This window comes from Nomascus leucogenys, chromosome 10 (assembly GCF_006542625.1).
Source record: "Nomascus leucogenys isolate Asia chromosome 10, Asia_NLE_v1, whole genome shotgun sequence".
NCBI classification, from domain to species: domain Eukaryota; kingdom Metazoa; phylum Chordata; class Mammalia; order Primates; family Hylobatidae; genus Nomascus; species Nomascus leucogenys.
Window position 1 is genome coordinate 11,183,583 of NC_044390.1, and position 14,658 is coordinate 11,198,240.

At 47.5% G+C, this 14,658-nt stretch overlaps 2 protein-coding genes and 1 pseudogene across 8 annotated transcripts in view; 2 read left to right on the forward strand and 1 right to left on the reverse strand.

The window, feature by feature from the left end:
- Nucleotides 1-14,658, forward strand: part of CEP83 (centrosomal protein 83) — a 201,458-nt gene that overhangs the window by 176,044 nt on the left and 10,756 nt on the right. The gene's annotated exons all lie outside the window — the stretch shown is intronic.
- PLXNC1 (plexin C1) overlaps nucleotides 1-14,658 on the reverse strand; it is a 161,266-nt gene that overhangs the window by 22,251 nt on the left and 124,357 nt on the right. For all 6 annotated transcript variants that reach the window (XR_004031922.1, XR_004031921.1, XR_004031923.1 and 3 more), the window contains 2 exons: nucleotides 5,753-5,930; nucleotides 3,032-3,135 (listed from right to left, as the gene is read on the reverse strand). Coding sequence is in view for 3 of the 6 variants with exons in the window: in XM_003259494.3 (XP_003259542.2) it covers nucleotides 3,032-3,135; nucleotides 5,753-5,930 (282 nt within the window). In the remaining 3 variants the exon portion in view is untranslated. The remainder of the gene's footprint in view (nucleotides 1-3,031; nucleotides 3,136-5,752; nucleotides 5,931-14,658) is intronic.
- LOC100606749 lies at nucleotides 10,677-11,508 on the forward strand (annotated as a pseudogene). The gene has a single exon (XR_001114169.2). The product of XR_001114169.2 is annotated as a 40S ribosomal protein S3a-like (transcript).

Here is a 14,658-nt window from a genome sequence, read left to right on the forward strand (position 1 = left end):
TGCCGCAGGGGCAGCACCTCCTTAGTCATCACCCAAGGCAACCACTTCCAAACTGGGTGACCCACTCAGCCAAAAAGCCCAAGGATGGGTGTTCACTGTCCCTGGCCATTGTCTAAAAAGTTCTGCTCAGGAACAGTCTCACTTCTTCCTGGGCAAGGGGAGAACCTGGCAGAGTCCTAGGTCCTTCCTGGTGCAGACCTATCTCCCTGGGACTGTACAACTGTGAAAAACAGGGGGTGCCTACCCTCCCAGTGTGCTGGGAAGCTGCTCCTCCTCCTATCTTCTCCATCTCTAGGAAAGCACCTGCCTCCAGGCATCTGCACAGTCATCCCCAACTGACATCTTTGACCCCACCCTCATCCTACTATCCCTCCCATCCACGTGACTTGTGGTGTCCTCCTGAGCATCTGATTCCATTTGTGTGCCTCTGTGTCTGTCCAGAGCCACTGCATTATTGTTGGACAGCACCAATCCTCACCAGAAATCCACAGCTTCTAATGGGGCTATTTACAGGTTCGCACCCCCTCTATCTACATCTCACACACAGCCCCAATCATTTTCTGAAACACTAACCTCCCTGCTTCAGGACCTCCCATGGCTTCCCACTGTTCTTGGGATAAGACTCAGAACTCCTGAAGAGGCTGCCCCCATCTGTGTGATCTGCATCTTCCCTGCTTGCCTCCCTGCCTCTACATCTTGTAAGAGGCCACAGCATGGACTGGTTCAGCCACAGACCCTACAGCCAACTAGCCAGGTCCGAATCTGGCCCTGCCACTGACTAGCTGTTACCAGACCTCCCAGAGCCTCATCGTACCCATCTATAAAGTGGGGTTAATAATAGTACCTATCTCATAGGACTGCTATAGGATAGAATGGGGCGAAATACTGAAGCCGCCACTGCAAAACTATAACAGTGAAAGATATCTGAAAGGTGAACAGTGAAAGACATCTGAAAAACACCTTTCAGATACCTTTCACTGTTACAAGACGGGAAGCAGATGTGTTAGAAGACAGTGAAGAGATCTGACCTAACCAACTCCATCTTGCTTCTAACCTCCAAGCTGCTCTTGCTCATTCCTGGATGTAGACTAAACTAACTTTGGGAGGAACTTACAGTTCAAAACAAAGACAACAACAGCCCTTTCCCAAAACCACCTTCTTGCCTGGGGACTAGACTGCCTTCATAGGACTAACAAATTAGCCACAAGATTGGGATTATGTTTTAGGAATCACGCAGCTGGAGGCTACAAGATTCTGACTCTCCCCAAATTGCTCCTGGGGATAAAATCACTATTGTAAAACCTAAACCAGTGCTTGAGATATTTTGCAGACCCTGCTTTTTTTTTTTTTTGACATGGAGTCTTGCCCTGTCTCACAGGCTGGAGTGCCATGGCACCATCTCAGCTCACTGCAACCTCTGCCTCCTGGGTTCAAGCAATTCTCCTGCCTCAGCCTCCCAAGTAGCTGGGATTACAGATGTGCACCACCATGCCTGGCTAATTTTTTGTATTTTTGGAGACAGAGTTTTACCATGTTGGCCAGGCTGGTCTTGAACTCCTGACCTCAGGTGATCCGCCCACCTCAGCCTCCCAAAGTGCTGGGATTACAGGCGTGAGCCACCACGCCTGGCCCAGATCCTGCTCTTGATGGATCAGCTGGCACCACCCAGATCAATAAACTGGCTCATCTGATCTTGTGGCCCCCACCCAGGAACTGACTCAGCGCAAGAAGACAGCTTTGACTCCCTATGATTTCATCTCTGACCTGACCAATCAGCACTCCTGGCTCACTGGCTTCCCCCAACCCACCAAGTTGTCCTTAAAAACTCTTGATCCCTGAACGCTCAGGAAGACTGACTTGAGTAATAATAAAACTCCCATCTCCCGTACAGCCCAATTACTTTATTTCAATTGCTGTCTTGATAAATCGGCTCTGTCTAGGCAATGGGCAAGGTGAATCCATTGGGCAGTTACATTACAGGGACATGCTGGAAATATTACCTGGTGTGGTGTAAGTACTTAATAAGCACTGGCTATAATCAGCTGTCACTGCCCTCCTTCCGCCTCGCCATTGCCCCTCTCAAGTTTTGACTAGTCTAACACGCATGCTCTCCCTTCCCTGCTGGATGTGCCTGCACGCTAGCCCAGTGTGGCTAAATTCTCATTGTTTAGGTCTCAGCTCAGTCATAACCTCCTCCAGGAAGCCTCTTGGATTCTCCAAGCCACACAGCACTATTACATGCAAGGCGTTGCCTCTTTACTTGTCTCTCCCTCCTTTTCCGCACCCCTTCCCCAGGGCTGCAGGCTCTGTGAGGGCAGGGACCTGGTCTTTGCTCCTCTCCCACGCAGCCCCAGCTCTTATCAGAGTGGATATTCAACAAAGATTCAGATAATACGGCTAAACAAGTGAACCCCAGTATCCCAGTGTGTTCAGGAACCTTCCCTGCCTCCTCTGTCTTGTTATGTGCAGGCTTCTCTGGCACTCAGATCTCTGAGAAGTCACGTGCACCCCTCACCGCCCTCGGCACTCACCCAGTATGTGGGTTAAGAGGCCAAAGGAAGTATCGCTCAATATTGCAAACAAACAGGAAATTTAGAACTTCTTCAGGAAGCAAGGACCTACACAAAAGGTTACAAGGTCTACCGTGAATGTTGTGGAGGGAGGCGAGGCTTGGGACTTCCAGGGCTTTGTTTAGCATCAGCACACTTGTCACACAGTGAAGGCTAAAGGATAACTCTTCTCTGGCTTTCCTAGGCTTTCCTCGGTTCTTTTCTGCTGAACCTCAGGGTGGAGAGAGTTCAGGAGATAGGAAAATCATAGCCTTCTGGGAAGGGAATACGTGACAAGTACACTGTGAGAGCCCTTCATGAGCTTGTCTGCACAAGCAACGAAAGAAAACTTCAGCCCCAGACACAATCGATCCGCAAGTTATTCCAGGAAATGGGTGGGAGTCCTGGATGTTTTAAAAGAATGTCCATGGGACTAGGATTGGGGATGAGGAAGGAGACACGGGGTCAAGTCTTGCTCTTACCTCATAGTGGCCAATGGTGTTTAGCTTGGTGATTCCATCTTCAAGAATCACAGAGGAACTGTCGATGTCCAGAAGTTCTTTCTGTCGTGTGCCCACTTGAAGCTCTGAAAAAGAGCATTTTGTTCCTTTTTAGAGAGTTTTAAAATGCTACCACTTTACTTTCACAAATTTACGGGTAACTAAAACTTGAATAAAGTGGTAAATCTTTGCTTGAAGGTGGAGATGTATCAGCCAGACTGGTAGCCTGAACTCTGAGTTCTGTTTTATTTTTTTAGGGCTCTGATGTTTCAAACCACTTTTTCCCTGATAAGCCTGGAAGTAGAGGCACTGAAGACAAAATAATGCATTCTATGAGGGACTAAGCTCTTCAACAAAAATTCCAGAAGCAAATTTGTATATGCTCACACTTGTGTGCCCATGTTCACAAAGAGAGGCAAGATATGAACCATCTCTGTAGGCTCCTGTTGGGGGTGGAGGGGGAGGCATCAGTGTGCAAAGGTCCCAGCATCACAGGGTGCAGACTCTCTGGCCAAGGCTGCCAACCTGTGCCTAGGTCAGAATGTGGCACACAAATGTGATTTTTCTTTTTTTGGAACCTGCATGGTGTTATTATTTTAGTGTTAACTCAGTGCCAACATTTAAAAATTAAAAGATTGCACATAGGCTGGACATAGATGCTCAGGCCTGTAATCCCAATACTTTGGGAGGCTGAGGCAGGGGGATTACTTGAGGCTAGGAGTTCAAGACCAGCCTGGGCAACATAGTGAGACCTTGTCTCTATAAAAATTTTTTTTTAAGTTTTTAAGTTGCATATAAAAAACTGGGTATCTGATTTCTTTAAAAAAAAAAAAAAATCGAACAGTCTAGTAACACAATCTGCAGTCCACATGGCAACCACTGAAGCAAATGGCACTGTCCCCTTGGATGGCGAGTCCTTTCCCATTAAGTCAAGCTCCACTGCTTTCTGTAGTCCCAGGCGGCTGACACCCTTATGTATTTTCTGCCCCTTTGGGCATCTGCACTTTTGAGCCTCTTCTGTAAGAGCTCCAAGCATAGCTGCTACTGGTGTTGGATTTCTTTTTTGTTTGTTTTTGTTTTTTTTTTTGGAGACAGGGTCTCCCTCCATTGCCCAGGCTGGAGTACAGTGGCGCAATCTGGGCTCACTGCAACCTCTGCCTCCTGGGTTCAAGAGATTCTTCTGCCTCAGCCTCCCGAGTAGCTGGGACCACAGGTGTGCGCCACCATGCCTGGCCAATTTTTTATTTGTAGTAGAGACGGGGTTTCACCATGTTGGCCAGGCTGGTCTTGAACTCCTGACTGCAGGTGACCCACCCGCCTTGGCCTCTCAAAGTGCTGGGATTACAGGCATGAGCCACCACCTCCAGCCAGGTGTTGGATTTCAATACAGTTGATAGCTGGTTTCTGGAGGTAGTCTGGGAAATCAGCAGGCACGCAGAAGCCTGACACGGCTGATAGGCTGTGTCCCAGGCCCCCTGCTTGCTCTGCTCCTTGCCTTCCTACTTTAGGAGGCGAGGGACACCCAAACTCAGGAAAAGAGTAAGGATGCTACTACCTGCTCATCAGCGGCAGGACCAAGACTGTTGGGTGGGGTATGCCTATGTCCTTTGTAGTGAGAGCCACACATTTGCAAGATGTATGCTCAGGGCAAGGAAACTGGGGGTCTGGGGTCAGGGTCATGGTTTCCTGGCCGGGGCTCCCCCTTTGATCCTGTATCTAACCAAATGAGCTAAAAGGGTCCTCAAGTTGCTCAATAGTCACCCAAGGAAGGAAGCAGAAGAGGGGTGCCTTAGCAGCCCTGCTTTCTTTAAAGCCAGATCACCAAGTTGCCCCACATTTGCATGGTCTCAAACTTCCAAGACCCTGCCTCAAGGCTTCATCAATGGCCTTTTAGCAGGGGCTGGACTGGGAGGGCCAAGTGGGAGGGTTTTAATTGCCTGCTTAGTCAGGGCCTATAACCGTACGTCAAGGGGAAGTGAAGCTCGTTACACTGTCTGTCACCACTATGATGTTATTCTTCGTTTCTGTCCCGCTACCTGCTACAAAATCCCACCACAGTCTCCTGGGAGGACTGCACGGAGCTCAACTTTAAAATGTTGACGAACATTTGAGGGAAGTGGGGCCCTGTTAGCTTGCTCACGCATACGCTGTCCTTTGCAGTATACCAATAGAGCCCGAAAATGAATTCATAGCAGACGCTGCTGCACACTGGGGGAGGACGGAGCATATACTTAATACAGGATGCGATTAGCAGAGGAAGATGACCTTTCTAGCAGGCTGGAGTTAACACCCAGAGTCTGAGCCACCCACTAATGACACGCTCAGTATCACAACAAACAAATCAAATGCCAGTGTGAAATGCAACACACGCAGAGGGCACTGTGTTGACACCTTTCTGTACTTCATGATGCAAGGTGATTCCTTGCAGTCTCAGGGTCTACAATCTCATGAATCTGATTTACAGACGTAATATTTAAAGACAACAGCAACAAACGCCATCTTTGAAGGATCGTGCTTCCTTCGAAGAATCAGGATGCCCATGAGACACCAAAGCAGTCTCTTGGCCCCTAGACATGCCCTCCAGGAACAACCTGGCTGTGTAAGTGTCACTGAACGGAAGCTGGTGGGGGCAGGGAGGGAAGGCAGGCAGGGAGGGACACTCATCAGGGCCTGGGACCACATATAGCTCCCGCACCGCCTTACCAAGACCAATTTCATTAAGCTGAAGTCCATAAGGAGAGCCATTTTTGCTTAAGAATGCTTGGAAAATCTTTTCTTTGGCTTGGCCAATGGTGTCACAGTCGAGAACATTGACTGAAATATTCCGACAGACATCTGCACTCTCGTTTTCCGGGATTTTTTCAAAGACGACGTTTAATGCCTGCAAGAGTACAAACAGGTTTCCAAGTCTATTAGATAATTGCAATCTGAAAGGCATTTCATAAAAGACACAAACCTTGGCAAGTCCCACTAATACCTCTGACAGCACATTAGCAAACACTGTATTGCATTAGACTACTTTCATCTTTTCTCCATAATCCACTCTTTTCAGGGATAATGGAAAGGAAAACAGAAAGTTAAAACTCTCATTATAGAGCAAGCATTGAATAAATATATCTGAGAGTAAAATATATATATATACACATAAATAGTCTAAAAATGGTAATTTGGTGATTTCTAATTTCATCCTCAAAAGAAAAAGAAAAAAGAATTGGAAGGGTTCCACAGTAGATGAGGCAGATTGGTGATTATCTTTTTAATTAACAGGACCACAGAGTCCCAGAACTGAAGTTCTAGGTGACAGGGAAGGTTACGAGGTCCCCATATTGACCATGCCAGAGGTCACTTTTTTTTTTCTTTTTTTTTGAGATGGAGTCTTGCTCTGTCACCCAGGCTGGAGTACAATGGTGCTATCTTGGCTCACTGCAACCTCCACCCCCTGGGTTCAAGCAATTCTCCTGCCTCAGCCTCCCAAGTAGCTGGGATTACAGGCACATGCTACCATGCCTGGCTAATTTTTGTATTTTTTTTAGTAGAGACGGGGTTTCACCATGTTGGCCAGGCTGGTCTCAAACCCCTGACCTTGTGATCTGCCCACCTCAGCCTCCCAAAATGCTAGGATTACAGGCATGAGCCACTGTGCCCGGCCCAAAGAGGTCACTTTTTTAATATGCAGCATTAATTACAGGAACATTGATCTACCCCTCCACTCTCAACATCCTCAGTCAGATGGTTTCCCCAGCCCTCATTAAAGCACTGAGATCCCCACCTCATACTATGATTCTTGCATTAATTACTTTACACTTCAGCACCATTACTTAACGTTTTGTCAGTGAACATTCTCCCAGTGCAGCAAAACTTCAGAATCAGACTAATGGGGGAAGTAAGGCCTTTGTGCACGTGTGAAAACACAGAACTAGGGAATATTTCAAAACAAACTGAAAAGCAATTCCAAGTTTACTTTGTCTAAGAACAAATAGATCTAAAACAACAAAGTTTTACCTGATACGTACCCTCACGGGGATTGATTCAGGGAAGAGCCAAGAGTATTTTGCAAATAGCATAACATAGCAGTTTAGATTCTAATGCACCTTGGTAGTCACAAAGTCAGAAAGGCTTGGGTATGGTGTGAAATGCACAGTTATTTGATGTTTTGAGCCTGGCTTAACAAGGGAATGTAAAATGATCAAGTAATGGGAATTTTTTTTTTTTTTTTTTGGTTTTAAGGAGCAGAGAGTTTAATAGGCAAGAAGGGAGAAGACAGAAGGAAGAGCTCCCCCATACAGAGACAGAGGGAGGGGGGCTCCAAAGCCGAAAGAGGAGGTCCCCAAGTACTGTGGACACCAGCCAGGTATATATGCAGAGGCTGGAGGAGGCAATGTCTGATTTGCATAGGGCTCAGGGGAGAGATGAAAACACAAATAATATGGAAGATGGGAACCCTCAGGCCTACTTCAACTTAAAAATGGGTGTAATAACAGTACTGGCCTTCTAGCATTGCTACGGAGATTAAATGTGATCATGCATTCAAGGGCTTAGCACAGGGCCAGGCTGCTGGGAAAGGCTTGATGATAATACCGGTAATAAAACCTGTTACAATTACTATTGTTGGTATTAGTATCCACTCATTTGCAAACAGATTCAGCCCACATTGAACAGCTAGGACGCCCACTCCATGCTCAGTATCTCTGAGTAAGGAGGAGGCTGCCAGCAGTGAACCCAGTGGAACCCAGTAGACTCCTGGCTTTCATCCCAGCCCACCGCAAGCCAGCTGGGTGACTTCTGAGCCCATCCCTAACCAGCTGTGTAACCTCTCTGTATCTTGCTTTCTCATCTGCAAAGAGGGCATAACAACAGTAACCGCGTAGCTCTTAGAACAGCGTCTGGCATGGGAGCCACTGATGTGGATGTGGGGCTTCTGAAATTTCGGGAGGTTCTCAGGGGTGTATCTTCTCTTTAATGCTGCTATGGTCTGAATATTGATTTCCCCCTAAATCCAGGTATTGAAATCCTAACCCCCAAGGTGATGGTACTTGGAGGTGGGGCCTTTGGAGGGGATTAGATCATGAGGGCAGAGTCCTCATAAATAGGATTAGTGCCCTTATAAAAGAGGCCTCAGAGGTGGGCGGATCACAAGGTCAGGAGTTGGAGACCATCCTGGCTAACACGGTGAAACCCCATCTCTACTAAAAATACAAAAAAAATTAGCCGGGCGTAGGTGGTGCACGCCTGTAGTCCCAGCTACTCGGGAGGCTGAGGCAGGAGAATGGCATAAAACCTGGGAGGTGGAGGTTGCAGTGAGCCAAGATGCGCCACTGCACTCCAGCCTGGGAGACAGAGCAGGGCTCTGTCTTGAAAAAAAGAAAAAGAGGCCTCAGAGAGCTGCCCTGCCCTTTCCGCCATGTGAGGACCCAGCAGGAAGGCACCATCATGAGAAACGGGGCTCTCACAGGACACCAACTCTTGATCTTGGACTTCTCATCCTCCAGAACCGTGAGAAATAAGTTTCTATTATTTACAAGCCACCCAGTTCATGGTGTTTATAAAGAGCTGAGACAAACACCACTAAATCTTGCCCTTATAATCCTGTTGATAATTACGCAAGAGTAAATTTTGTTCTGGTCTCAACCAAATGATGAAAACTCCAAATCAGTGGAATCTGAACTCTGAGGTTAGCCGGTGATCTCCATCTGGCCTGTACGAGTTTCCCTCCTGCAACAAAGTCACTCCCTTGCCTGCTCTCAGAGAACCTTTGTGTTCTGGGCCAGCCACCCACTAGGAAGGGGTTCAAAGGCCTGTCTGCTCACAAACAAGAAACAAAAAAGACCAGACAGGAGAGAAGGCAGGGAGCTGGTGGGCAGAGTATCTAGAAGGAACCAACGTGTGAAGCCTCACACCCAAGTCCTCTCCTCGCCTCCCTTTTCTAGAAATGTTTCCTGGGGCCTTTGGGACCAGATGCTCTGCCAAACACATTTCAAGACCTATTTCTCTGAATCCTCCCAACATTCTGATGCAGGAGGTTGTATTATTCTTATTGCCATCCCTGTTGTAGAGCGACGGAACTGAGGCATGGACGGGCTGAGTAACTTGCTCCAGCAACAGCTCACCAGTGGCAGAAGCAGGAATCGAAGCCAGATTTGCCTAACTGCACAACTGGTGCCACAAAACCCTCGGCTATGCCGTCCCCGCTTTACCACCTGCCCGCCCTCCCTCCCTCCTCCTGGTTCCACCTATAGCCCAGGAGCCCTCCTGACCCTCCAGAAACCCTGGCTTAGCCCAGGCTGTAAGCAATGTCCTAAGCTAAATTCCCCCACACCAGTGGGAGGGATGGGTGTGAAGGGGTCAATGCTGGTCCCACCACCTATGATCTTGTTGGAGTCTTGCCTTATTTCTCTACAAGGTGATCTTCTCATGGTGGGGGGTAACTGCAGTTAAGCTACTTCAGTTTCTAAAGGGAAAGATGAATGGGAGGCACCTTGTAATCAGAGCTTCAGCAATCTCAGCTTGTTTAATAGTTTTATAAATATTTGTGAAACAGCATTCTATTACTACCTAAAGGCACTGTTGTCTTTAACAAAAACACCTTTTTATGGGCAATAAATGTTCTTTTTAAAAACATAACCAAAAGAAAAAAAACCCGTAACTGGATGTAAAATAATGTAAATCTGCCACTGCCTCCACAGCTAGATGGGTGGAAAAGAGGTAAAATGGCATTTTACAGAGTCCACAGGGAATTCTGAGAGTGAATTCAGACACAAATTGATTTGTGTTCATTTTTTATGCTGCTAACACTTAGTGCTCAAACAGCAGTTTCTTAAGGCGTAAGTACAGTCAAGGCCCTTGGGGTCAGCCTCTTAACACCTCCACCCCCAGGCTGGGAAAGCGCACGCGGGCCTCTGCTCTGTGATGGGGAGCAGATGCCTGTGCCATGTCAGACAGCGTGACATCACAGTGTCTGCCCTCAGCCGCTGTACCCCATCGGGGGAGATACCTCAATGGAAGCGCCGTCTCTCCGGCTCCCACACTCCTACCAAAGCCCATTTAACTGGCACGTTCTCCTGCCCTATTTGGTATTAGGGCTGGGATGTCAGAGACATATTATGACATAGTCCTTGTTCTCAGATAATTCATGATACATTTCGGAGACAAAAGCATCACCTGTGGGACAACAGTCACCCATCAGTGACTATCACCCTTGGCAAGTGTCCACAGAGGATTCTGAGTAGGGAGGACAGCGGGGGTCAGGGCCCTGAGTTCCAGGCCAGCACCGGGCCACCTGGACCCTCCCATTCTCTGCTGCTCACCAGTTGAGGGAATGTAGGGAAGTTGTCTAACTTCGCTGAGCCTTAAAATCCTCATTGTTCCTATCTCAAAGGAGTGACAGGATCACTAAATAATGACATATAATAATAGCAAATTAAGGAGTGCTTTATAGGTGCCAGACACTGTTTTAAATGACGTGTGTGTATTTGTATATATAAATCTCAGGAACAACCCTGTGAGGTAGATTCTTTTACTCATCCCCTTGTGGCAGATGAGAAAGTGAGGCACAGAGAGGTTAAATAAATGGCTCAAGGTCACCCAGCAAGAAAATGGTAGAACCCTTTTTGGCTCTCTGACTAGCATCATGGCGGTTGGCAAGAACAAGCACCTTACGAAAGGCGGCAAAAAGGGAGCCAAGAAGAAAGTGGTTGATCATTTTCTAAGAAAGATTGGTATGATGTGAAAGCACCTGCTATGTTCAATATAAGAAATATTGGAAAGACGCTCGTCACCAGGACCCAAGGAACGAAAATTGCATCTGATGGTCTCAAGGGTCATGTGTTTGAAGTGAGTCTTGCTGATTTGCAGAATGATGAAGTTGCATTTAGAAAATTCAAGCTGATTACTGAAGATGTTCAGGGTAAAAACTGCCTAACTTCCATGGCATGGATCTTACCCGTGACAAAATGTGTTCCATGGTCAAAAAATGGCAGACAATGATTGAAGCTCATGTTAATGTCAAGACTACTGATGGTTACTTGCTTCGTCTGTTCTGTGTTGGTTTTACTAAAAAACGTAACAATCAGATACAGAAGACCTCTTACGCTCAGCACCAACAGGTCCGCCAAATCCGGAAGAAGATGATAGAAATCATGACCCGAGAGGTGCAGATAAATGACTTGAAAGAAGTGGTCAATAAATTGATTCCAGACAGCATTGGAAAAGACATAGAAAAGGCTTGCCATCTATTTATCCTCTCCATGATGTCTTCGTTAGAAAAGTAAAAATGCTGAAGAAGCCCAAGTTTGAATTGGGAAAGCTCATGGAGCTTCATGGTGAAGGCAGTAGTTCTGGAAAAGCCACTGGGGACGAGACAGGTGCTAAAGTTGAACGAGCTGATGGATATGAACCACCAGTCCAAGAATCTGTTTAAAGTTCAGACTTCAAATAGTGGCAAATAAAAAGTGTTATTTGTGGAAAAAAAAAAAAAAAAAGAAAATGGTAGAACCGGGTACTCAAGCTCCGTGTTCTTAAATACTTGGTGATCCTGCCTTTCGAAGTACAAGAATGTTTTGCTCCAAATCTATGGGATGGCATAATACCCAGAAAATACCATGAAAGGCTAAAGAGCTGTAAAATGTACACTGGTCCCTTCCCCAGAAATCTGCCCTCTGTTTGGAGGGACTGCCCTGCCTCTTCCTATTTCCTTGGCAGGAAAGTGTCAGTAAGCTGCGGTGGCAGATCCGGTTTGTCATCCAACCAGCAGCCATCCCTCCTCTGCTAACAAAGGCCAGGTGGGCACAGCAGTGGGTCCAGCCTGGGTTGGGAGGCATGATCGGCAGCAACTCCCTTCTCTGGGACTGGTCATGTAACCCAGCTCTGGCCAACACATAAAAGCAAGGGTTTTCTTTCTTTCTTTTTTAATAGACAGGGTCTCACTCTGTTGCCCAGGCTGAAGTGCAGTGATGTGATCACGGCTTACTGCAGCCTCGACCTCCCAGGCTCAAGCAATCCTCCCACCTCAGCCTCCCATGTAGCGGAGACTACAGGTGCACATTGCCAAGCTTGGCTAAATTTTTTTTTTTTTTTTAGAGACAGGGTCTTGCTGTGTTGCCCAGGCTAGTCTTGAACTCCTGAGCTCAAGTGATCCTCCCACCTTGGCCTCCCAAAGTGCTGGGATTACAGGTGTGAGCCACCACGCCCTGTCGGAAGTCTTCTATCCAAACAAAAGGGGGAGTAGTGCTTGGAGCAGTGGCAGCCATCTTGTGACTAGGATGGCAGGGCCAGGAGGCACTGGGAGATGGTGACCCAGAGCTCGGACACCACGGAGTGCATGGACCGGCTTGGAGCTCCTTCCCTCCAGACTTTCTGCTCTAAGAGGCAAGTCATGCTCTTACTATTTCAGGCATCCTTAGTTCAGTTTTCTCTTACAGCCACATGTGCCAAACTGCCAGAGCTCATTTTGTGGATGCTGAGGTGGATAGATTCGTCTATTGATGACCATTTACTTTGCACCTATTGTGTGCAGGGCACTGTAGGTGATACAAATCAGAACCTGTACTCATCCTGCTTGGGAAGTACTAGCAGACTAGTAGAACTGTGGGGCATATACAACAAATTCTAATGCCAGGTAGAATGTGGGAGGTATAGATGAAGCATTTTAGGGATTTAGAGAGATACCTCTTTTAGATCGGCAGGGGGTTTTCAAAGAGAGAAATCAAGGAAGGCTGCATGGAGGCAGCAGCATTTGAATTGGGTCTGCAAAGAGGTGAAGTACATGAGGGAGGCCTCTGGACCATGGAGACACTTGGCTTCCAGTCTCTAATTAGACTGGTGAGCAGGAAGCTTCACTCACTCACTCAGGCTATCAGGTCAGGAAGTTTACAGAAAAAAATCCCACCTTCTTTGGGTAGAAGTAGGGGTGGAGGACTTGTAGCCCAGGCCTGCCTTCTGAAACCACCTCCTGCCACCTGAAAGACAGTCCTTGTACTATTCACAGGAAAAAATATATGGTAAAGAAAAGAATATGGTTCTAGATTTGTAATAAGAAGGACCAGCACTTATTGAGTGCTTACCATGTACTGGGAATGCAGTTATAGGTTCATTCAATCCTCACAACTGCTCTATGAAGTAGGTGCCATTATTAGCCTCATTTGATAGATGAGGAAACTGAGATGCAGAGAGATTTTGAAGCATGTCCAAAATCATGGGGCCGGTGGGAGTCATAACTAGGATGTGTCCTGACTCTGAGCTGTGAAGCCAAGAGGCCAGCCAAGGTGATGAGCCTCCCAAGGGCAGTTCCCCTCTGCTTGAGGGCCTCAATCAATGCTCTCCCAGGAGACAGGCTGGACATAGGCAATCTGGTAGAGGAGGCTTGACCTCCTCACCCCAGCTTGATACTGAACCCCACAGAACCCACGGAATCTGGAGCACCCTGTGCCTCAGGTGCCACCCAAGGACATTTTTACAGCGCTCCTGTTCACCCAGAATAAAGGTGACATTTCCCAGCCTCTGCTGCTGCCAGGTGTGGCCAGTGTGCTCCAGATTCAGTGCGCTCAAATGATCCTCCCACCTTGGCCTCCCAAAGTGCTGGGATTACAGGTGTGAGCCACCCAGTCGGAAGTCTTTTATCCTAACAAAAGGGAGAGTAGTGCTTGGAGCGGTGGCAGCCATCTTGTGACTAGGATGGCAGGGCCAGGAGGCACTGGGAGATGGTGACCCAGAGCTGGCCTCTTGGCTTCGCAGCTCAGAGTCAGGACATGTCCTAGTTACGACTAAGTCCGAGTTATTGACTTAAGTCCTGGCCAACGACATCAAGTGGGTATGTTATGTGTCACTTCCTTAAAAGATGGCTGGTGACCATCAGCCCTGCTTTCTACAGCCCTGCTTACACCCTGCTGGCTGGGATGGGGAATGAGGCTGGGGGTGAGTAGACACTTGGAATATGAGGACAAGAGAGGAGCAGCTGCTCTACCAGCCCTGCACTGCCCACCCAGAATGCCACCAGGGAGAGAACTCAGCTTCTCTGTTGCTGAAGCCACAGACATCTTGGGTCTCTGTTCCATACAGCTGAACTGCATCCTGACTGATTTGGGAATGATGCCTATTACCAAGGAGGGTTATGAGAAAGAAAAGGCTATTGGAAAATGTATGGTCCAGAAGGCCCGGGAAGAGGGCCAGGCTAGAAGGGCCTGGCCCCTTTGTAGCATGTCAGCCATCAGCCTCTCACAGGTTATCACGGTTGCCTCCTGTTCACATCCGCCCAATGGGATATTGTCTGCCACAAGTTGTAAAGGCCCCATTACAGGGTCGTATGTAACATTTTTAACAAGAACATAAGCACACAGGCACCCAAGAAATGCTTTTCATGATGATGGAATCAGCTCATCAACTCCCCCACATCCCACATCATCAATAAATAACCAACCAAAAAGAATACTGAGGGGACACTTTCTGCTTAGCGAAGCTTACAGGAGACAAGAGAAAAGCACACCTCAGACAAGGAAAACGGAATGAAAAAAGAATGAACACCTACTCACACCAGGCAAGATGGCTAGACGCGGTACACGCATTATTTTCTGACCTCACCACAAATATGCGAGGGCAGGTTTTGGTCATTGCCTGTT